Source organism: Chaetodon auriga, chromosome 14 (genome assembly GCF_051107435.1).
Source record: "Chaetodon auriga isolate fChaAug3 chromosome 14, fChaAug3.hap1, whole genome shotgun sequence".
Classification (NCBI taxonomy): domain Eukaryota; kingdom Metazoa; phylum Chordata; class Actinopteri; order Chaetodontiformes; family Chaetodontidae; genus Chaetodon; species Chaetodon auriga.
The window spans coordinates 25,990,588-26,015,120 of NC_135087.1; the positions used below are offsets into that span (position 1 = coordinate 25,990,588).

At 41.1% G+C, this 24,533-nt stretch overlaps 1 protein-coding gene across 3 annotated transcripts in view; it reads left to right on the plus strand.

Annotated features, from left to right (window-relative positions):
- pxdn (peroxidasin) overlaps nt 1–24,533 on the plus strand; it is a 102,487-nt gene that overhangs the window by 21,485 nt on the left and 56,469 nt on the right. The window contains exons 3-13 of one of the 3 annotated variants that reach the window (XM_076748681.1): nt 333–404; nt 3,564–3,635; nt 6,330–6,401; nt 8,457–8,528; nt 14,170–14,339; nt 16,254–16,371; nt 16,865–17,034; nt 17,969–18,241; nt 19,353–19,628; nt 21,143–21,255; nt 21,542–21,698. In XM_076748681.1, the coding sequence (XP_076604796.1) occupies nt 333–404; nt 3,564–3,635; nt 6,330–6,401; nt 8,457–8,528; nt 14,170–14,339; nt 16,254–16,371; nt 16,865–17,034; nt 17,969–18,241; nt 19,353–19,628; nt 21,143–21,255; nt 21,542–21,698 (1,565 nt within the window). Of the gene's footprint in view, nt 1–332; nt 405–3,563; nt 3,636–6,329; nt 6,402–8,456; nt 8,529–9,157; nt 14,340–16,253; nt 16,372–16,864; nt 17,035–17,968; nt 18,242–19,352; nt 19,629–21,142; nt 21,256–21,541; nt 21,699–24,533 lie in introns of those variants that run through there. The other 2 variants (XM_076748682.1, XM_076748683.1) reach the window with 2 other exon arrangements.

Here is a 24,533-nt window from a genome sequence, read left to right on the forward strand (position 1 = left end):
CTGAGACACTACACAAAAGAGGGGACAGATGATGACAAACCATCACCACCATAGAAATTACAGCTCAAATTTTAGCCCTTGTGATTTCAAACTTCAGAACTAATTTGAACTGTGTGAGCAAACTGACCAGATGACTTTAATTTTGTTGTGCCAGTTTTCTTTACTGTATTTCTCCTGTATAAGAGATCAGGGGTCAACTGATGCAAGAAACTGTTAATCACATGATACATCATTGTCTTGATAAAGACATGGCATATTCTTCTTAGAATTAAGAACAGACTCACTGTCAACCGTATAACCACAAAATAAGAACTGATTTCATTTCTTCACAGCCTCCTCAACAACAATCATATACGAAGGATTCCTAGGGGGGCATTTGAAGACCTGGAAAACCTCAAATATCTGTAAGTCAGTTTTGTTCTGCTTTTGAGGTCAAGTGATAGATCTTGAGACAATTTGGCAGTGTCTTTGTTCTGTCAGTTTTAAGGATAATAAAAGGATAATCTTCGTTCAGTCATCAGAAGAGGGAGCATGTTGAAACGTCGTACATTTTTGTAGCAAGAAAAAGGGTATTGCCTGTTAAAGTGGAAGACAGCTGATGTTGCGAGATTGCTCAGTCAGTGAAAATGTATCAATACACTGTAATGAAAATGCATCAATGAAAAGCTTAGCTTAGTCTTAGGAGCCTGTTCTTGTGTGTCTAGAAATCTTGACCTGGAGGCAGAGTTGAGAACAGATAATTGAGGCATGAGCTACCTCAAGGTGTTTGTGGAAATACTAGTTTGGTCACTTTGTTACTTACATAGCTATGAAAACAGTGAAGGGTATATTTAATTTTCTTTGATTTTGTTTGTGTTTGGTGAGATGTTTTGCACATCCTGAGACTAAAGACGACACTGTTTTGTGTTGTCTCTCATGAGAGAAAGCTAGTTGTCTGCATAGGTCTGCTATTGGCTGATAAAGACAAAATGTTTTATCAGGAACTACTGGTAAAAGCTTGTGTGTCTGGGAAAGAAGTGGTGTTATGTACTGTTACATCACTGCCCAGACTGAACATGCACTGCACACTTACAAGATCACATACTGTAAATCAGCTCCACTCAGCAAGAGAGAGGGAAGAAGGGTTGAGTAGGAGGGATGTACAGGCTTTTCTTTTTTCAGTTTACTGACAAACATTCACTACATATGCCCATGCTCTTTATGCTATGATAACCAACCATTTTGATTAACCATTTTAATCACAGAGCCCCTATCACATTAAAGCAGAGTTGATCTAAAGCTAGGACCAAATGTTGTGATTAGGGTAAAGTTTCCCCCCACCTCTCTCTCTTCCTGCTGACTCTGTGTTCTATGGCTGGGGGCTAGATTGTATATCCCGGCTCACCTCTTAACTTCCTTTGGACCCCAGTAAAGTTGACTCCCTGTCATCTTTCATGTACTCCGAAACTAATGGCCTGGTGGTTGCCTATACAATGGCCCCCGTCTCTCTCTCCCACGACCACCTCCAAGTCAAACAGAGATCTACATGCCTCTTTGTTGGAACCTTTCTTTGTTTTTGTTTTTGTTTCTTTTTTTTTTTTTTTTTTATCAATTTCAATAATTCAGTTGTTTGTCAGTATTATATTATTAGTATTATAGGACTACAGATTATTTATATATACTTGAAAAGTTTCCTTTAGTACATACTTAATATGTATGTAAAACTTTTTTATTAGTCACTGATGATATAGATCATTTAAAGACCAGCAGCAGTAAAGGGAAATCCTCCCCGATATCAACAAGATGTGTTTTATTGTAAAAGGCAGACCAGTGTTTCACATTCATTGACAAAGTCATCAGGCTCCTGGCAGAGGAATTCTGGAAAGTGAAGCCAAAACTTGAAGTTAGTCTGCTGTTTACAAGGTAATGCAAAAATATATCTTGTTACTCAATTGTCAGTCAACAGATTATGCTTAATGATCCAATTTTCCATTACCATCATCTATTTACAGAATTAGTCTGCATGGAAATTTAATAATAGTAGTATTGGTTGTTTGCCAATGGTTTCTTTACATAAGATCAGCCGGAACATGTATGAAGGCACTGTCATTTCTCTGAATGTCACTTAGTTGTGTCTTTTAGCCCAACTCTCTTTTTCATTTATGTTACACATGATGAAGTTCTCATTTTTTTATATAAACCCTGTGTAAATCTTTTATGATGAGAAACCTCATAGCATAGACACGGACAGGCTATAGCACTGGGAAGGTTGTGCAATGATAAAAACAAGGTTTTTTTTTTTTTTCCCTACATCGTGTCACCTCTGCTGTAGGGAGATCATGATCTGTCTTCACGTTTCATCATAAGTGTAATGGTGGAAAGTGAAATATAGAGGTGGGAGATGAAACGCCAGACAGCCGTAAGCAGTTGTTTTTCTAGTATCACATTTCTTTAACATTGATGATGGAAGGAAAACATGCGCACATTAAGGGTATTTTTCAGGCTGCGTATTTCTTAGACCCACAGAGTTAAGACTTGACATACAAGGAATTAGTGCCATATATTGTTTGTCCAATGATGATAACTGATTCTTATCTGATACATGCACCATCTGAACAGCTATATGTACCTCCTTTTTCCTAAGGTGTTCAAATATCTAACTTTTAATTTTGTATTGCAGTATCTTATTTTAAGTCATAATGAGTTATGTTATGCTTTATGCTTCTTTGTGTTTAATCATGTGCAATATTACTTTATATTTCATTTCAATATCATTGCCAATACTGCTTTCTCTCTTTTAGGTTTTTTTTAGTTTACTTATTTTACTACATTTATCTTACTTTATTATTTTAATTGGGAACTGATTTCATGGCTTAGACTTTATATATATATTACCCTATTGGTTTTATTCTATGTTGCTGCATTTTTTGAGCAATTTCTGGCAGAATAATTTCCTTTGGGATTAATGAAGTATCTCATCTCATTGTTGTCCATATTGCCTTGATTACTGTGTGACACCAGGGATAGTTTTACTGAACATTCATTGGATGAAATGATCTGGAAAGTATTCAGTGACACACAGCAGTGTTTGCTGCTGTTTTTTGGAACATAGTGTATGTCCAATTTCTACTTAGTCAAGCACATCTGTAGCTCATGAGAAACATACTGTGTGGAAAAACTGTAGATGAGAGAACACTTGATGTAACTCCCAGTGCTCTACCTTTAGGTCAGAAATACATTCTCACCTGAAGTTGTAATTGTGCAGTGTGTCTGATTTTACATAAACCAAATGTTTGCGAGCTTGCAGAAAAGGTCCTCTATCCATAGCTACAACTAGTGATGTCCATGAAGCAGGGTAGTGTGACATATGCTTTCACTACATAAACTTATGTTTACAGAAAACATGCTTTACAAATAATTGCACAACATGCATATCTTTTTGAAAGAAAAGGCAACTAAACAATTGTTGATCAGATCTTTTCTACCTTCTCTCATAATAACCAGACAGAATTCAGATGATCCTGTGTGAGAGAGAGTGTGCGTGTGTGTGTGTTACTAATGTTACTGATTATCTCTCCTTTCAGCTATTTGTACAAGAATGAAATCCAATCAATTGACAGACAAGCATTTAAGGGGCTTGTCTCTCTTGAGCAACTGTAAGTGACCAACTTCCTCATCAACCTTTTCCTTTTGCTCGACATACTGCTCCTCCTCCCATCTACTCTGTACCCCCCCTTCTGAACATTTGCTATAAACAGCGTATGAAGCCTTGTAAGGTTTACATGGTAACTGTAAATGATGATGTACTATAAGTGATTTATAAGTCAATTCATATTATCTTATAGTGCTGGGCATGTCACTGATGTAATGATTTGTGACATGGCTGTGTAGGCCTTACACAGGTACCATGATAACTCTGATCATTACAGTGACACCCTTACCTCCATGTGCACCCCTCTTTCCATTTCTCCGCTGCAACCATGCATGCCATGTGTGCACCCACTTTTGTGTACTGCGCTGACCCTCTTTGACCCTTTTGCATGAGTCGCATATCTTGTGATAAGGACAACAGATATGCACCACCCCCATGCAAAGCTTAAAGCATGATATCCAGCATTGTGCTGCTAGTAGTGCTAGCAGTGTTGTGCTGAAGTCAGAGCTTCTGCTTTAGAGCTAAACTTGACTTGCATTGCGTCTATTCTGCTACTGCAAAAACCACTCATATGCCCTGATTTTCTCTAATTTGCTCAAAGCTTTAATTTGTTTGAAACCTTTAGTCCATTATGTTCAGTCTTTCTGATAAAATTCAACTGCTTCCTGTCCGTCTTGACACTCAGAAACTTGTAAGTGCTGTGCAGCTTTTACAAAAAAAAAAACCTTTGTTGTATCATCATACACTTGCATGTTTGATAAGAACACTTTAGCGATTGGCGATTGATGTAAAATGTGTTTTTAGAGTAGTAATGTTGTATCTGCAAGCACTGTTCGCAGAAAACTTGCCCGTAGTGTCTTGATAAGCCAGTGCATCAGTATTACAACTGGGGTTGCGAAGCGTCACTAAATTTCCAGAAAAACTGCCTTAGCCAAATAACTACAGACTTTCAGTCAAAACTTATGTCACCGGAGTGAATATATTTTAGATTTCTAATGTTATTATTTTTCGTACTTTATGATATTTCAGTTAACAAGCAGATAGTAGCCTCAAGTAGAGTACACAGTTCATACTTGTTAACGTCTTCTGCTAGCCGTTACCATGTGGGATGTAGCTTGGTTGAGCATGCAAATTGAGGAGTTTTAATTCATCTGTTTCCAATAATGCTTGTTAAATTGTCAATTGATTAATTAATCAACTAAATTGTTTATTCTTTTAATTTCTATTAGCAGGGGTTTCAATTATGTCAGCCTATGGTAAAATGTTTGTTTCTATCTGCATATGACATAATAAATATAGACCAGGCAAATAATCCCTACAGTTCCTTTTAATTGCCATTATGTCCTGTTATTTCACATTAATTCTTGTTAATTCCCATGCAAAGTTCCCTCCTCCAGTATTCCCGGAATTGTGCGGCCGTAATCACAACCAATATGGCTGCTATGCACTATTTTTCCAGAGCGAATTATTGCTTTCTGTACTCATGGAGGAGACTTGACTTACTGTACATCTCTGTAAACACATTAACGGAAAATAAATGGCTAATTCCACAAGTTAAACCAATTCCAACATCAGGCTGCACGTATGGCACCTGTTCTGAATTTTGCTACACTACTGCAAGGTTTTATATGTGGGTGACAAAGTTCTGAACCAAACTGCATACATTTTAATAGTTCTTCTACATCCCCACTGGGCAACAGATGCCAAAGCCTGAGGGCACATGCTTCTGTGGGAGGAATAAACAGCTACAAAGATCTATCAGGGAGTGCTGAAGCTAAATAGGAAGTCTTCTTAACTTTTTTACACAGTTAGACCATGGCTGATGGGGATCTTCTAACAGCAATACTGGATCACAAATAGTATAGGATGTGTACGAAAATAACTTGCGTGGAAAGCTGGGTCAACCTAGAGTGGGGATTAAAAGTAATTTACTGTTGGCTTCATAAAACCTTTCTGTCCTTTTCTTCTCTTTACTATGTCGTTTTTCTATTCTGGCCCCTCTACAAAGCATATTTTAGACAACACCCAAAGACATACTGTTGAATGTCCGGTACAGCTTGTAAAAGTAATGCTAAGAATCAACAGTTCAGATAACTAAAAACAATAAATAAAAAAGAATTTCCCTGTGCAGAATACATATAGAGGAATATTACATTTTATTTTACATCCTATGCCATTTTGGTCTCTGTCCAGTTTGCTGCTGCAGCTGCTTTGACTGCATTGACCCTTTATATTACCATTCAGTCATCAGTTGGATTTCATTTGCCTAACATTTATTTGTTAGTGTTTGCTTTGAATTATATTTTCTTAGCTCAGAGTCATTTTGGGAGCTTAATTTATGTTTGCATTCCATGGCATAATCATTGTACTTGCTTTTCACCTGTTGGCAATCTCATTTCAAATTCAGACTTCAGTCATTGATTTTCATACAATGTATATCAACTGTCTCACTGAATTCCTGATGTGCTAATTCCTCCAGTCTGTCTGCATTTATTCACAGCTGTATATATCTTTTTTCTAAAACAGTTATTTCAGTAATATGAATGAATGGACAGGTGTACAGGTATGACTGGGGGGCACCTCAGTGTTGTCATTTACCACCTCTTAGCGTCTGTAAGGAAAATTAAATTATATGTAGTCAGACAGGGAGCCCTCATTCAGTTTTACTGTGCTTTGTCTACACTTTGTTCTTTTCCAGGTACCTGCACTTCAACAATATTGAGTCTTTGGAACCAGAATCATTCACCCACCTACCAAAGCTGGAACGACTGTAAGTCCATCCCACCTGACCTTTCAAAGCCCAGGATTTCTACAGTGTACGCAGTTCACACAAAATCCTGAGGAAAAAAAAAAAAAAAAAAAAGCTTTCTAAGAATGAAAAGGCATTTTTCATCTTAAATTTCCTCACATAAATCAAGGCATTAATGGATCCACTGGTGTAGTTGGATTCAGCAGGACACTTGATAGAAACTAGAAAGAAATAACTAGCATGATGATGGAATTAAGTGTCAACTCAAGCAGGTCCAGACTTTGTTTAAAGTGACATTGGAATGACCTGCAGAATACAGCAAAATGTCAGCCATAAATCAGCACAGTCAAATGCCTCATAACAAGCTTTTTCCGCTCCCTGTTGGTTTGTTGTTGCTTCAAACAATAATACAGCAATGATGCCAGATTCTGGTTGACCCCTGACATATATTTAGTCCCCAAGGGGCTAATTTTGTTTGTCCTGTTCGAGTCCTGTGATTATGTGTATGTTCCTTTCACTTTGTAGTTTATTTGTTGAACTGACAACTCAGCAGTGGTTCAGCTGTTTAGCGGACCGATGTCAGGTAATATATTATAGTTTTTCTAATTATACTGCTTCCAGAAATATCCACATTGGCACAGCCAGTGAGAGAAAAAGAAACAAGGGGGAGCCGAGAGCACAACTTTTAGTCCTAGATTGAACTGGCTGAGAACACATCTTGACCTCATTAATTGCTGTCACAAATAGGAATGCCCCTCTCACCATGGTGTTCATCACAGATCACTGATCCTATACTGCATTAAAATTTGGTGGTAATATTGTAATGGGTTACTCCAACTCTGTAGAGCTAAACTCTAATTATCCTCATGCACTACTTCTACAGTGGTCCAGTGAAATCTGTAGAGGGTTGCCTTGTGCCTAGTCCACATGTACACAGATATTTTTCAAAATGTAGCTTTTACTATGCATTTTGGCCTTTCATCCACACACAAATACAGTTTTAGATAACTGAAAACTCTTTCCAGGCTGAAAATATTCAGAGTCTGTTTGCACTGATGACATGTGGACATGGACTGATTGGCCAATATGGCTTTCAGGTCAGGATTATATTGTCTCCTGTTGGCATGCTCATGACAGCACTTGTTTTTCTGCGTTTTTCATATGGATGGAGATTTTTTTTTTTGCTTTTTAAAACAGTGGTTGTGGAACGTGCTTTTGTTTGTTTGCTTGTTTTTTGTTTTGGTTTGTTTTTTTTTTTTTAGAAAAAAACCCACGTATGTGTGGACTAGGCACTAACGCAACAGCTTCTTATTAAATTTAGTTGTGATATTAATATTGTTGTCCCTGACCATAATGATACATAACCAATTGTTTTAGTAATGGAAAAGTTCATATGTTTTATCTTTTGTCAATGAGCACTCAATGAGCTGTGTTTTTAAGTGATTGAAAAATGTTTTACATATAACCTGTCAGTCCCTAGTGTAGTGCCTATGAACTTTTCTGACATTATGCAGATGTGATGTCGCCTCTGCTTCTAAAACTCCCCACCAGATGTCTGAGGGCTGAAAAAAGTCCTGCTAAATTCATTCATTGTCCCTGTTTATTGGCCAGTGGCTATCCAGTATATCCATGTTTCCCAGTCTCTGTAGAGGGTGAAAAGTAGAAGGGACATCTGCAAAAAATGGGGGAAGGGTAAATCAAGGAATTCCCAGATGCATACTCAGAGTGGTTTGTTGGGGAATATCTCCATGGTCACGCACAAAACAGTCATTTTGGTAAAGTGGCCAGAGAGCATATCTGTAGATCGGTTTCCTACAGGTAGTGATAGAGGTTAAAGAACTGCTTCAAAGATTATCTTTATTTATAAATATTTAAGAATGAACAGTTTTGGGGGGAACGTTTTTTTCAGAGTCATACATGAACAGACAAATATTGATGTGATTGATTAATTGATCTTTGGAGTCATCAAATTGAGCTGTATTTGCACTATATAGCTAGCTTTACCAATATGAAAACTGCTAAATAATCTTATAGATTCTCTCTCTCTCTCTCTCTCTCTCTCTCTCTCTCTCTCAGGTTTTTGCACAACAACAGAATCACTCAGCTAGTCCCTGGAACCTTCTCTCATCTTCAGGCCATGAAGCGATTGTGAGTTGGGGGGGGGGGGGGTGCATGTCTCTATTAGTTACTTTACTCCCATGACAGCCAGTATGAAGTACGGCCTGATTGTCCACTAAATACCATGTAACCACACTTCACTTTTCTCACGCTTCTTTGGCTGGTTTCCATCCCAAGGTTCACAGCCTAGTCCTCCCCATAGGGTTGCCATTCTCTGTTTGAGTCAGCTGCAGTTTCAGAGACTATGTAAGGCAAGGCAAAGCAACTTTATTTCTAAAGCACATTTCATATATAGATAGATAGATAGATAGATACTTTATTCATCCCCAAGGAAAATTCACAGATATTAGTATTGATAACAGTAGCACAAATTAAAAGCAGGTTTATGATGTAGAATTGAGAAAGACAGCATCAACACAGTGCTACATTACATGATGCTGGAGTTAAACAGTCTGACAGATGTAGGAATGAAGGACCTGTGGTAGCATTCTCTCTTAACACACACACACACACACACACACACACACACACACACACACACACACACACCAGTCGACAAAGTTGGTTACGAATTCCATGTATTCCAGTTTGTTCCCCTGTGATACACGTCCAACAATGAGAATTTCTGGATGTGACCGCTGTCGGTGTTGTGTCTGAAGTCTGATATGTAGAGGGTGAAGAGGAAAGGAGCGAGCACTGTACCCTGCGGAACCCCCATGCTGCAAACTACCACATCTGACATGCAGTTGCAAAGCCTCACATACTGTGGCCTCACATACTGTGGTCTGTTGGCGAGGTAGCCACGCAACCAGGTGGCAGTCTACGCCGGCTCCTTTCAGCTTCCCCCTGAGCAGTGATGGTTGGATCGTGTTGAAAGCACTGGAGAAGTCGAAGAACATGACCTTCACCATGCTTCCAGTATGCTCCAGATGGGAAGGAGATCGATGGAGGTAGATGACTGCGTCCTCCACGCCGATGCTTGGATGATATGCAGACTGCAGGGGGTCCAGCTCGCTGCCCCCCAGGTGATGGAGGTGGTTCAGTATAATCCTCTCCAATTCTCAGGTGAGAAGTTAAGGCTACTGGCCTGAAGTGGTTGGGCTCCCTGGAATGCACAGTCTTTGGGACTGGAACCACACAGGAAGTTTTCCAAAGGGTCAGAACTCTATCCAGACTGAGGCTCATATTGAGGATGTGCAGGAGGACCCCACAGAGCTGATCTGCGTAGTCCCTAAGCAGTCTGGAGCTGATGCCATCCAGGCCTGTAGCCTTCCTCGCCTTCATCCTCCTGAGCTCCTTCCTCACCTGGTTGGCTGTTATGTAGAGGGTTTGCGGGGGGGCTCCTGTAGAGTGACATGGGAGGAGGTGAATTGGAGCGGAGGGGGGTTAAGTGGTGTGAAGAGGGTGCTGTTGGGTTGTTGTGAGGGAGATGGAGGGGGATTGAGGGGTGTGGAGAAGTCACGGCCAGAGCGGACAGAGCTGCTGGAACAAGCTGCCACTCGCACGGTGCCATCTTGAATGCACAGAGGCAAGTCAAGGTGTTTTGATCTGGGTTGGGGTAAGATGAGGAAAGCAAAGAAAATGAAAATGCTATTATCCACCTTGCGTTAAAAATGCTTAATTTTACCCTGACATATCAGAATTTACCACATGAGACCATTGATTTCAAATACAGCTTCAAATGCCATCCTCCTCCAGCCAACAGACAGTGAAGAACATGCAGCAGACTGGCCTATTGTTTTGTCACCTCTTGTCTTGGGGGCCTTAAAACCATAAACTTTGTATTTGAATTTGGGTTGTTTCAGAGGAAATTCTCTGTCCTAGTTGGGGGTGTGTGATTCAACAGTAAATTAGCATACTGGCTTTCTTTGGCTCTTGCTCTCTTCTTTGGCACGTGCTTCTGTTCCTTTTTCGGACAATCAGCTGCACGTTAAAAGGGAACCACATGGCTACTTACGCAGCAACATAATAATCCAATGCCCTTTCTCCACATAGTCCTGCAGTTTTGAAAAAGACTGACAGAAAAAAACATACGAGCGGAGCAGAGAGACACCAGTGGGAGAGTGGAGCGAGAGCATGCCAACTTACCACAGCGAATTACCGATAGTGAAATAAAACCCGCGACTTGAAGTCTGTCGGTAGCAGAAGGATCTCCTTTGTCAGGAACGTCAGCAGCCGCACTCAAGGAGGATCGAATACTTCCGTAGAGTTTCCCGGGAACGGCCGGCGTCTGTGGGGTTAAGAACGACACGGTCCGATCGACTCCAATCCTGATCGTCTCTGACTGACAGGTCCCGAGTATTGTGAGTACTGTACATATTCGCCTTATTCACTCGTTGCACTGCGCTAAGAGACGCTATCCTGGTATGCAACATTTTGATTTCCTGTTTTGACTTCTTGGGAAGATCTGTGGTAAAACCTCGACCGGACTTTTGAATGTAGTTTTCGTTGATAAGGAAAACACTGGATTGAACTGAACTGTGGGGAAAACCAAGGTGGACTGTCACTCTGAGGGATTGCACTGAATGCTATTGCCACACACATACATGCCTGTATATTGCTCACTGGTTGATTAATAGTGTTGAATGTTACGTTAGTGTTCATTTGAAGTCACATACAGGGATTACAAACTGTTTTTTCATGCTTGTTTCACGTTTGTTATGCATTGTTTTTAGGTAGCTCAGTATTTGTTTTAAAATGCAAATGATATGCACATTGAAACTTATGTTAGATCAGATGATCATATTATAAGCTGTAATGGGAGGTTTAGATATGGTAATGTGAGCATCTGCTATTAATTTGAATAACACACCAACCTGATGATGTGCTTGAATAATGTGTGAATAACACACTTGTGGGTGAATAACACACCTTTGGGTGCATGAATAACACACCCACGGGTGAATAACACACCTTTCGGTGCATGAATAAAGTACTGACTGTGATGCTAATGTGCCTGTTAGCATGACCCATGATCTGAAACAAGGATTTTCTTTGTTTTCCTTTTTCAGAATTGGCAAAAACACTCTGACTGACATAATCACAGACTGAACCATCCCACTGCACCACAGAGTGACAGAATTTATTTTATTTTATTTAATATTAGAAATAAGTATCTACATGTGCTCCCTCTAACTCTTAAGTATATTACCTTTCTTGTTTTTCATTTTTATTCATGGTCTTTTTGTAAGAAAAGAATTTCCATTTCATTTTGGTAACCATTGTTCAGATTACTACAATAGTTTCTGTCCTGCGGGCTAACAGATACCAGATGTCACAGATAGCTAGACCAGTAGGGGGTTGGCTCCCCCCAGTAGGTGAGAATCTTTCAGGCTGGATTTCTCACTAAACTAGTTTGAGGAGTGCCTACATTCAAATGACCACATCTTCTTCAAATATTTTCAGATTTCCATGTGTTAGACATCTCAAACTGGTTTCTTGAACATGACAATGAGTTCACTGTACTCCAGTGGCCTCCAAAGTCACCAGATCTCAATCCAATAGAGCAGGGGTATCAAACTCAAATACACAGTGGGCCAAAATTGTGAAAAATGTTCCAAGTCAAGGGCCGGACTGGTTCAGTGTTTATTGAAACTGATTGAAATGACCTTATTGCACATATTGAACCTGGAACTAACACAGCCTATAAGTTAAAGCCTATAAAACAACATTAATCATTAAATAAATAAAAAATCAGTTGCATTCATTTCCTATGGCTTTATCTGCAGCTTTCCATAGTAATTTCAAATGAAAACATTTTCCCACAGGCCAACAACAGCCAAAAAAAAATTTCCTTCAAAGAAAAAACAAACATGCCCAGTGGTAGCAAAAAGAGTGCAAAAAGTAAACATATATTAAACCTGAGTTTGCTGCTCACTGATGCACACTACTTTAAGACAGATACTTGAACATGGAACTAACACAACTTATAAGACTGTTTTATCCATAAACAACATTAAACATTAAATACAAGAAAAATCAGTTGCATTCATTTTTTATGGCTCTTTATGCAGCTTTTCCAGAGTAATTTACCTGTCATGGTGTTTCGTTTCATGGTGTCTTCTTACGTTATATTCTTTCATTACAGCCACACTGTCTCCGCACAGAAGACAAACAGCTTTGTCCTTCATATCCGTGAACATATGCTCTGCCTCCCACCTGCCTTGAAAACCCCTGTTTTCAAAGTCCACCTTCCGTTTAGCCATTTTTCGGGGAGAGGGTAGCTGAAAGTTGACCACAGGTAACGAGCTCCATCAGGCTGCTGATGAATGAGTGGGGCAGGGACTTGGGCTCGCAGGCCTTTGATTGACGTGCCGACGCACTGGCAGTGCATTGTGGGGCTTGTAGTACGAGTGGTGTGTGCAATAAACCGGTGGGCCAGCTCTAATAATAATTAGATATTATCATGCAGGGCAAAGATAATTCCATCGTGGGCCTTGTGTTGACATATGTGCAATAGAGCACCTTCTCTGTGTGGTGGAACAGGACATTTGCATCATGGAAATCTGCAGCAACTGTGTGATGCTGTCATGTCAATATGGACCGAAATCTCTGAGAAATGTTTCCAACACCTTGTCCTCGATGAGGAATTAAGGCAGTTGAAGGCAAAAGGGGGTCCAACCTGGTACTAGCAAGGTATACCTAATAAAGTGGCCAATGAGTGTATACAAAGTATCGCTGGGGCCTTGAACTGGTTCTAAACTATTCCATTGAAAAGAGAGTGTCGCAGATAGCCTCACAGATATAAAACTTTGCCAGTTAGATTGCCTGAAAGCCATGTCATGGATAATGTCCACATAGTGGTAGAACTGAAAGCTGGATCAGTTACCAGAGGATAAAGCCAAGTAGAGAGATGTTGGGCTTATGCCTGAGAATTTGTTTTGGGCCCAACGATGCAGACCAGAGACAGAGATATAAAAAATAACACAATTTATTTTGAACACAACGGATGAAACAGAAAACGCCCTCATAAGGAGTGGATACAGAAATAAACAAAAGGTGCACTCAAAACGAGTGGGGAGAAACTAAGGAAGCTCAGACGAAGCAGGTTTGAGGCATGGCACGCACTGACGCGGCAGAGGACACTGAAACACAAAAAGCACACAATAAGTGACAGTCCAAAAATCGTTAACATTAGCAACTCAACAGGAGAGGAGATAGCGTAGCATAGTACTAACAGAACACAAACAAAGACACCACCAGGGATTCAGGACAATCCGGCACAGGTAGAACAGAGCTCTCCCCTTTTATACTGTGCCTTAATCAGGATCATGTCAGGTGTGCACCTGAGGGGGCGGAGCTGGCTGGGTGTAAGTGAACACCCAGCTAGACAGACAGAGGAGAACAGTCAGCCGACACTAATACTGGGGAACAGGAAAAAGACGTACTAGGACTAGAACAGGTCTGTAGGATTGTAACAAGAGATAGTTTCCCATAGCAGGTCAGGTCTTCCAGTGTGGCGCCACTGAGCCCCACTGTTTGGACTGAGCTGGGCTGAACCACGCTATGCCAGACCAGTTTTAGTTCATAAACTGCCAGACAAGACTTACACAACACTGCTTTATACATATCTTCACAGTTAAATGTCATATCCTGTATGCTTGTTCATGCATTTCTCACTTGCTATGTGTATATGTGTATATATGTCTGTGCATGTTGTCTGTGTACTCAGGCGACTGGATTCCAATGCATTAAACTGTGACTGTGAGCTGCTGTGGCTGGCTGACTTGCTGAAGCAGTATGCTGAGTCTGGCAATGCCCAGGCTGCTGCCACCTGCGACTACCCCAGCCGCCTCCAGGGCAGATCGGTGGCAACACTCACTGCTGAGGAGCTCAACTGTGGTATGCAGAGAAAAACAGAATTCCCACAGAGCATAGCGATTTGGACATTTGGTTGGAAGGTGGACATCATGTATTTAGATTAGTGTGGAGGATATCAGTTTTCAGCTGTTTCATTGTATGTCTCCACATTAAGCCCAGATAAAGCTAAATCAGACCGTATATCTGTGGCACTTAAATTTGCTGCAGCATTAACAGCATCTGCTTGGCCTGCTTGGTTATTGAGACCCACCTTATTAAAACCTAATTTTGTTTTCTATTGGGACAACTTTGAAATTGAGAGGAACACACATCTGTGTATAACATGACTAAAGTATAGTACTACATAATTAAATATATAATTTAGTTATTATTATCTATATTGGTGTTCATAGAGGGTCTACCTGATCTGTACAAATACTGTGGCGAAGGCACTGTCTTTTTTGGACCATTGCTGTGCAGCCCTGAACCCTAGCAAGAAAACATAGGACACCACCTGCTTTTATAGTTTATGTTCAGAATTACTGATATTGTATTAAATACCTCTGTTCAGAAGGGCTTTTGCCACAGTATATGAATTAAATTATCCTCTTGTCCATAACTTTGCCAGCAGATATCAGAGGACCTTGGTTCCACTGTTTTTAAGACAGGAGTGAGTAATATAAACTTTGTCTAAGATTTTCAGTTGTAGCACTCTGAATCTCACTGATTTCCCACTCTGCAAAGGTGAGTGCAAACCTATAAGTCTAGTTCCCATTGCGAGAGTCCGAATGTGTGTGTCCGAGTGAGTGAAGATTGTATCTGTCTGAGGTGAAAGACCTGTATTGTTTATTTGTGACATAATTATAGTCAACATATTTATTAGGGAATATGGACTCAAATAATGACATAATGAAATCTTCAATTTAAATCTTTCTCTAAACTCATCAAATGATAAAGTCTCCCCATTCTCTGTGATTTGTGAGGTTTCTGTAATATTGTCCTGCTGCCAGACATGGTTTGACAGAGGAACTTTGAAGGATGTATCCTCCAGATTCTGACATGGCCATAAAACTGAGCCAGTCTACGGCAGGTGGAGGATTGTTGTTACCCAGGCAAAGTAAATATTCTGCCTCCTCACCTTTCTTGGGGCCCTTTATTCTTGTTATTTATTGTTATAAATGCAGCTCCTTGCACATCTCTAGGTCACCATCGAGGCACTTGTTTGGATGATTCCTTGATGAGCTGTTTTCCTAGCTTACATTGCTTCATTATCTTTGGGTAAGGTTTGGATGGCAGAGGTGATCTCATTTAGCATTCATTCATTGTTGATTGCTTTTTAATGTAAAAGACAGACATGGCCTCTACATGCGTATTCTTGCACGATGTAACCACCTCCATCATCTCATCTGTCTGCATAAGAAGGCAGCAGAGGAAGAATGTCTGCTTAAAAATGGCTAAGCCATTCCACACCTCCCTCCTTGTTCGGTTCCTTCCCCCCGTAAATAGGTTAGAATAATGTGCCTGATGAGCCAGGCTTGCCTCCTCTTTAGAGCACAATGGAGATTACCAAGAAACAGGATTTCATACCCGCAATTACAGTCAAATGTGTTAATGTGGAGTGATTTGGTGGCAAAAGGAGAGATGTGTTTCATCCATTCCTGAAGCTTGTCATGGGTTTGGGTTTGTTTTAACTGCTGGTGAACACAGATTTATCCTTATCCCATGGATTGTTCTCTACGTTAGCAGAGTGGAGAGAACCATTTGACAAAACAGTTTTGAAATGTGTCTACTATGTGTACATTCAGTGTGTGCCTAGGCATCAGTCTCTCACAGAAGAACACAACAAGTTCACTAGAAGTTTGGTTCAACAGACAGACTGATTGGTGTGACATACAGGCAAATACAAATCGACGTGAATTTACACCAGCATAATAATCTTCCTATCTTTATCCCCAGAGGTACCCAGGATCACTTCAGAGCCCCAGGATGTGGATGTTACATCAGGGAACACTGTTTACTTCACGTGTAAGGCCGAAGGCAACCCCAAACCACAGATCATCTGGCTGAGAAACAAGTAAGACACTTCATGAGTGGTGGAGGAAGTATTCAGGTCCATTATTTAAATGGAAGTACGACACCACACTGTAAAAAGACTTCATTATAAGTCAAGTCCACCATTGCAAATGTCACTTAAGTATGCAAGTATTGTAAGGAAAATGTACTTGAAGTACGTATTAAAAAGTAAAAGCACACAGAAAGGTTATAGATGTTCCACTCCTGCACTTAATGTTATAATAACTATGCTAAGTAACCAAAGGCCTCGCTGACTGTTTTTAGCAAGTACATGTGTTTAGGCCTCATAAATTACTGACATTTAAAGTAGATAAACGAAATTTCTGACATTGCCACTCCCATTTTAAAAATGTTAGGATTATATCAACACAGTTGTCTCTATTATTGTTAAAATGATTATGCAGGATTTTAGAAAAATACAGTATGTGAATAGACTGTATATTTATTGATGTATGTTTAATCAGTTGTGATATGTATCTGTGCTCTGTTGACAGCAATGCTCTAAATATGCGTGATGACAGTCGTCTGAACCTGCTGGAAGATGGGACACTGATGATCCAGGACACCAGGGAGACAGACCAAGGAGTCTACCAATGCATGGCAAAAAATGTGGCTGGGGAAGTCAAGACTTCACAGGTCACACTGCGGTATTTTGGAGCCCCTTGTAAGTGGCAGCTTTTCATTTCAACCTCAGGGAACCTATTAACCACCAAAGCTGCAGTATGCAATTTTTCATGGTGAAATCTCGGTCTTATCCATGTCCAGACTACTCAACCTACATCATAGATTGACATGTAAAATCCAGACGTAGGGCACTTGCTGGCAGAGGTTAACCCCTTGTAAAAACATTTCTTTCAATGTATCCACTTGCCTCTACTCAGACAGAATTTATCCAATCCAACTTTAATGTATTGTATTCATTCATTTGTGCAAATGCTTGTTTAGATTGGAAAAGACTTATGACATTTCCAGTTTGAAGAACATGATGAGACTTCCTGACTTCTCCTGGTTCAATGTGAAGTCTTCAGGGGCAATACTGTACAAATCAGCAGGGGTTTACCAAGTTAAATTTTTACAAGTACATTCTGTCCTCTCTGCTGCTCTCTTTGTTCTACCTGATATACACACTTAAACAGTGCTCACACATCAATTAGTTAAAGTGCAAATAGCTGTTGCTGTGGGAGATTAGCATGGCTGTCTCTAGATGACTCAGAGGCCATTGCCAGGTAACAGATGGCCAGAGTGATGGCACAGTTCCTGAAAACATATTTTGTGCATTTTCTGTCTTTGACTGATTGTAAACACCAGGCCCCTTGCTGTGTACATATTTCTTCTGTTTCTACTGTAGTCACCATCCAAATATGGATAGGACCCATCCACATTTTGTGAAACCCATAGGATGTTGTTTTAGCAGTAGTCAAAGTGATGTTATTGACAGGTATATACATATAATATGATGCTAACATTTTGCCAACAGTTTACTAATACCCTGAAGTTATTCAAACCACAGATCCAGAAAAAAAGAAAAGTGTTATCACTTGTCAACCAATTAATCTAACCCCGCGCCCACGTTCTCCCGTCTCACCCTGCTCCTCCAGCACGGCCAAGTTTTGTGATCCAGCCTCAGAATACTGAGGTGCTGGTTGGGGAGAGTGTAACCCTGGAGTGCAGTGCCACAGGCCAACCACAGCCCCGCGTCTCCTGGACAAAGGGTGATCGAACACCTCTTCCCAACGATGCACGCATCAACATCACCCCCTCTGGAGGGCTTTATATCCAGAATGTGGTTCAGGCTGATGGAGGACAGTATACCTGTTTTGCCTCCAATAATGTTGAAACCATACATTCTACAGCATATATCATTGTACAAGGTAGGAATCTGAATTCGTTTTTCTCTGTAAGGTGAATGGGCTTTGATTTATTTATACTATAAATACGACAGATTTCATGCTCCAAATTGCTTGCTTGTAGCTTTCTGCAATTTATGCATCTGCTCCTTGACCATTATGTCTTCAAGTTGTCTGTGTATACGTCCACCCGTCCCATTCTTGTGAACATGATATCTCAGGAATGCCTTGAGGGAATTTCTTCAGATTTGGCACAAAGTTTCATTTGGACTAGATTAACTGATGAGATTGTCCTGGTCAAAGGTCACTGTCAACTCATGCTCATCCCATTCTAATGAATGCGATATCTTAGGAATGTCTGGAGGGAATTTCATTATATCTGGCCCAAATGTCCACACTTACACACATCATATTTTTGGGTATAACTTAAGAATTAATGTTAATTATGACTGAATTTCACACAAACATCTCATAGGGGAAAATTATAAAGTGATGACATTTTATATCAAAAGGGTCAAAGCTCAACTTCACTGTGACATCATAATGTTTTGCAATGGCAATGGCAGAGGGAGAAATTGTGACCATATTTTACATTTAAGATAATAAAGACTTTATTTATCCCACAATTGGGGGAAATTCACATTTGGTCAGATACTGAATTCATGATGCTAATCTTCGTGTGCCTGCTCATGGGAGTCTCTGTAGATTAAGAGTATGGTCCTCACCTGCTCTATATGGAAAGTGTCCTGCGACAACTTCTGTTGTGATTTGGCGCTATATAAATAACACTGAATTGAATCTCTTTTTGCTGCACATTGTGAAGCTGAGGCTTCTATGTTTTACACAAATTTAATTAATTTCTTCCTGTAACTCACTTTGACATTTGACAATTAATCTGTACATTATTCTGTCGTATGAACACTAATTTTGAGATTGATGTGACAAAATATGTTTTCATGTTGATCACATTACCAGTTAGTTTTCTCTAACTGACATCCCTTGAATTTGCTATGTATATTTTCAACTGTAATTGTTAGGAATCAGGACTCTAATAGCTCCATAAAATGCTCTGCCATGGTAAGTAAAGGTTCATGTGTAGCAAGTTTTAATAATTTTTTCTGCATTGTTTTCCCAGCGATCCCCCAGTTCACAGTCACACCACAGGACCAGTCAGTCCTCGAGGGTCACACTGTGGATCTCCCCTGTGAAGCAAGTGGTTACCCACAGCCAGTGATTGCCTGGACACGTGGGGGTAGTCCATTACCCCTAGACCACCATCATGTGGTCCTGTCTTCCGGTACTCTTCGCATCACTAGGGTGGCAGCCCATGACGAGGGCCAGTATGAGTGCCAGGCAGTCAGCCCTGTAGGAACTGTGCGCACTGCTGTGCAGCTCCGCATCCAGCAGAGAGGTGAGGGTATGGGCTGAAGCTTCAAAATAAATGTAGATGATGGGACATAATAATGACCAAGTTTACTTGAAGTAAAAATATTGTTCAGTGGTCACAGTTACATTAGGTTAGGTATAGGTAGAAGGGAAGGTCAAGCCATTGCACTGCTGGTAAAGACCCAGTGGCTGAAAAATGTGACTGATGTGACATGGCTGTAATACACAGGCTGTTCTGTGGCTGCTGAAAGGCTTTCTTCAAACGCAGCATGATTGTATAGGAGGAGGCACATGCAAGTGTGGTGTTAAACTGTCACAATGCATGTATGCATTCAAAGACATATAGCTCTGTGTGTGTGTGTGTGTGTGCGCGAGTGCCTGTTTGTGGTTTATTTGTGTAGGTACGCTCTTCATTTTTATGTGCGTATATTTGCAATGTAAATATACAATACTGTATTGTAATTGACACGTGTGTCTGTGTTTCTGTGTTTTATGTTTGAAATAAGGCATATATGTTTGTCTGTCTCACTCCTTCCTTTGTGCAAATAGTTGCATCTTTAGTGTAAGGGTTCTTTCTTTCTTTCTTTTTTCAGTATTAGGATAAAACACATTAATCAGCATTTGTGTAATGTTTTGAAGCCAAGTCATAGAATGTTAGAAGAGAGAGAGAGAGAGAGAGAGAGAGAGAGAGAGAGAGAGAGAGAGAGAGAGAGAGAGAAAAGGCTTGGCGTAGAAAGCATGGCAGTCTATAATCCTGTGATGACATGCATGTTTTTCCATGTAGTAATGGTTAACATGGCTCCACACTGTTAAAGTGCTATACAAGCCCACAACCATGCTGGCAGTGTATGATGGCTGCCTTATGCTAACAGCGTTGTGCAGAGGACTTGACAAGGTGTTGGAAATGAAATCAGGGAAGCATGCCTCCATTCAGCAGATATTTCAGTATGTCTGTGATATTATTAATTTTTATGTTGCTCAGTTCACACCCCTGACTTTCCTGTGTTGCAGAAGATTGTAGACAAAATGCACATGTACACAAATGGAAAACAGCTTTTTTTCCCACTTAATTTCATTAAACAAGACAGTGTGTACCTATGCGCATATGTATCACATTTGTGAGTTCAATTTCATAGTTTAAAAACAATTAAATGATAGACACTATTTGTTGGATGAGAAACAAACTGAGAAGCAGTATAGGAATTACTGCACAAATTTGTTCCATTATGAGACTTTGCTCATTGCACTATATTCTACCAAATGAAGTAATGCACTATTTCCTTTCAAAATACAGTTTGCCTGCATCTCCCTTTGAACTGCACACTGACTGTAAGCTGTTCAGGGTTTCAGAGACATGAAATAGAGGGAAGAAAATCAGTAACTGCAGTGTAACACAAACACTGTGAGTGTGTGTATGTTGTGAGCAAGTCTATGTCTGCTGTGATTGATTGCAAAATGGTCATAACATGTACAGTACTTTGAGCATGATGTATAATCATTAACATGTGCACATGTGTGTGTATGTTTCAACTCATTCAGTAACGCCTGTTTTCACAAATGCTCCAAGGGACCAGATGGTGGAGTCTGGCCAGGACATCCAGATTCCTTGCAGCGCTCAGGGCCAGCCACAACCTGCCCTCACATGGAACAAGGTTAGGTGTGAAAGCTCCTCTTGGCTGAAAAAGGTGCTCATCACCTCATGACCACAGAGGTCATGGGTTTAGACTAGTGCTTAAGTGGTTGAAAAAAGAAGAAAGGGATAAGGAAATGGTGTGTGGTTACTTTATATGACATGTTATGATTTAATGCAAATATTGACAATTTAGTAACTCACTGATTAATATGTTTTAGCTTTTTGAAGTTGAAGTTTCTATCCAAAAGCACCAGTGCAAGCTAGCTGCCAGGGAAATGACCTTTGTCCCATTCTATTTCTCCCAGGATGGTGTACAGGTGACAGAAAGTGGAAAGTTCCATATCAGTCCTGAGGGTTATTTAGAGGTAAAGGATGTGGGCACAGCTGATGCTGGACGCTATGAGTGTGTTGCCCGCAACCCAATTGGCTACCAGGTTGCTAGCATGGTGCTCACTGTCGCAGGTAAGACACAGCCGATGCCATCAGCTCATAACCCAAGACTTTTTTGTTTTTCGCTTTCTAATTGAGGATCAGGTAGTGCACCATGTTAGTGAGTAAGGGGTAAACGTACATGTTCCTTATCAATGCTGTAACAAATTTGGCCACATGAAAACCTTTGGTGAATGATGGTGTTTTGCATTTGCAAATCTTATCTAAAATAAAAATTGTCTTATATCTTATTTATATACACACACACGCACACACACACACACACACACACACACACACAGACAGTCAATCCAGGGTTGATATATCAGCCAGGCTGATCAACTGATGGACAGTAGATGGGCAGGTTCATTCCAGGTGCACGATGCCAAACATAAACAAAAAACATGGCTGACCATGGCAAACTGATATTTCTTTGGCAAATATACATGAAATTGAATTGGAGCAGTACAGGCCCCTTGCATATATATAATAAAGAAAATTACACATTATAGTTTTTATTTTCCAACACTTTTATTGTATACTAAATATATCTAAACATTACATTTACTAGCCTAATGCAAATACTACAGTCTACAGATAAGATAGGATAGACTTTATTTATCCCACAATGGGGGAAATTCACATGTTATAGCAGCAACAAGACAGAGTGCAAGACGTCAGAGGACAAGAAGACAAAAAGACAAAAAAATATTGCACAAGTGTTATATACTCTGTGGTAATTTACAATATATACAATACATACACACTTAGGTGGTTAAAAATGATGATTGCACATGAAAACAGAGGAAAAATGTGAGATGTGATCAGGTTGTCAGTACAACTTGCATTTGAGTGGATGTTATTGCGCGCTGTTATACTGTCTGATGGCTGTGGGCAGACCCCAGTGTTAGCACTCCTTCCTTCACTGCGGATGTAAAAATCTTGTGCTGAAGGAGCTGCTCAGGGTCCTCACAGTGTGGTGCAGAGGGTGGGAAGAGTTTTCCAAGATGGATGTCAGCTTGGCTAACATCCTTCTGTCTGCCACCTCCTCGATGGAGTCCAGTGGGCAGCCCAGGACAGAGCTGGCTCTCTTAACCGGTTTGTTCAGTCTCTTCCTGTCTCTGTCCATGCTACCCCCTCCCCAGCACACTATGGCATAACACACTGCAGAGACCACCACAGTGTCATAGAAAGTCCGGAGTAGAGCCCTGCACACACCAAAGGACCTCAGTCTCCTCAACTGGTGTAGGCGACTCTGGCCCTTCCTGTACAGGACGTTAGTATTGTCTATCCAGTCCAGTTTATTGTTGAGGTGAACACCCAGGTACTTAAATGAGTCCATCACGTCAATATCCGAGCCCTGGATGTTCACCGGTGTGTGAGGGGAAGGTTTCCTTTGGAAATCAATAATCATCTCCTTGGTCTTGCTGTTTAGGATCAGGTGGTTCTGCTGACACCAGTCCACGAAGTCCGTGATGACCCCCCTGTACTTCTGCTCATTCTCCTCCGACACACAGCCAACAATGGCACTGTCATCAGAGAATTTCTGCAGATGACAGAGGGTGAAGTTGTACATGAAGTCCGAGGTGTAGAGGGTGAAAAGGAACGGTGACAGCACCGTTACCTGGGGGGCCCCTATGCTGCTGACTACCACATCTGACACACAGCTGTGTAGCCTCACATACTGTGGTCTGTCAGTGAGGTAGTCGATGGTCCATGCAGCCAGCTGTTGGTCCACACCAGCCGCCTCCATTTCCCCCCGCAGCATTGAAGGCTGGATGGTGTTGAAAGAACTGGAGGAAGTCAAAAAACATGACTCTCACAGTGCTCCCGAGGGACTCCAGGTGAGACAGCTGAGGGGAGACGACTGGCCTGGAGAGGTGTGAAGTAGTGGGGCCCCAGTGAGAGGAGGCTGGAGTGGGGGCAGAGTCAAATCTATTAAAAACAAGTTTAACTCATGATGATCTCCAGTGGTAGCTTGTCCATCCCCACTTTTGCCATAGTCCGAGATATGTTTCAGACCTCTCCACACATCTCGGACATTGTTCTTCTCCAGGCGCTGCTCCAGTTTCTCTCTGTAGTTTTTCTTACACCTCCTGATGTTATACTTCAGCCCCTGCTGTACTCTCCGCAGCTCCTCCTTGTCCCCTGAGATGAAGGCCTTCTTCTTCTCATTTAGCAGAGCCTTCAGTTCAGGGGTCATCCATGGCTTATTGTTGGGAAAACGCCATACTCTCTTGGATGGCACAGTGTTTTCCACACAGAAGTTGATATAGTCCGTGATGTAGTGAGTCAGACTGTCAATGTCCTCCCCATGAGAGCTGTACAGTATGTCCCAGTCGGTGGTGTTAAAGCAGTCCCTCAGTTGCTGACATGCCTCCTCAGTCCAGATCTTCACTACCTTCCTCTGGGGAGACTGTCTTTTCAGCACCGATGTGTATTCTGGTTGCAGATGGACGAGGTTGTAGTCAGAGTGACCGAGAGGGGGCAGGGGGGTGGAGGTGTATGCATCCCTGAAGGTCCAGAGTTTTATTGTCCCTTGTGTGGCAGTTAACATACTGTGTGAAGTTGGGGAGAGTGGCAGAGAGAGAGAGGCATGGTTGAAGTCCCCAGAGATGAGATAGAAGGCCTGTGGGTGTCTTGTCTGCAGCGTAGACAGTGTGCTGTTAATGCGCTCACAGGCAGCAACAGCATCAGCCGAGGGGGGGATGTACACAGTCAGTACAAAAACATGTGAGAACTCCCGAGGAATGTAATTCGGCCGAACGCTGACTGCAAGAAGCTCAATTTCCCTGCTACAGAGCTGCTCTTTAACAGTGATGTGGCCAGGGTTACACCATCCGTTACACACAGTCCACCGCCTTTCTT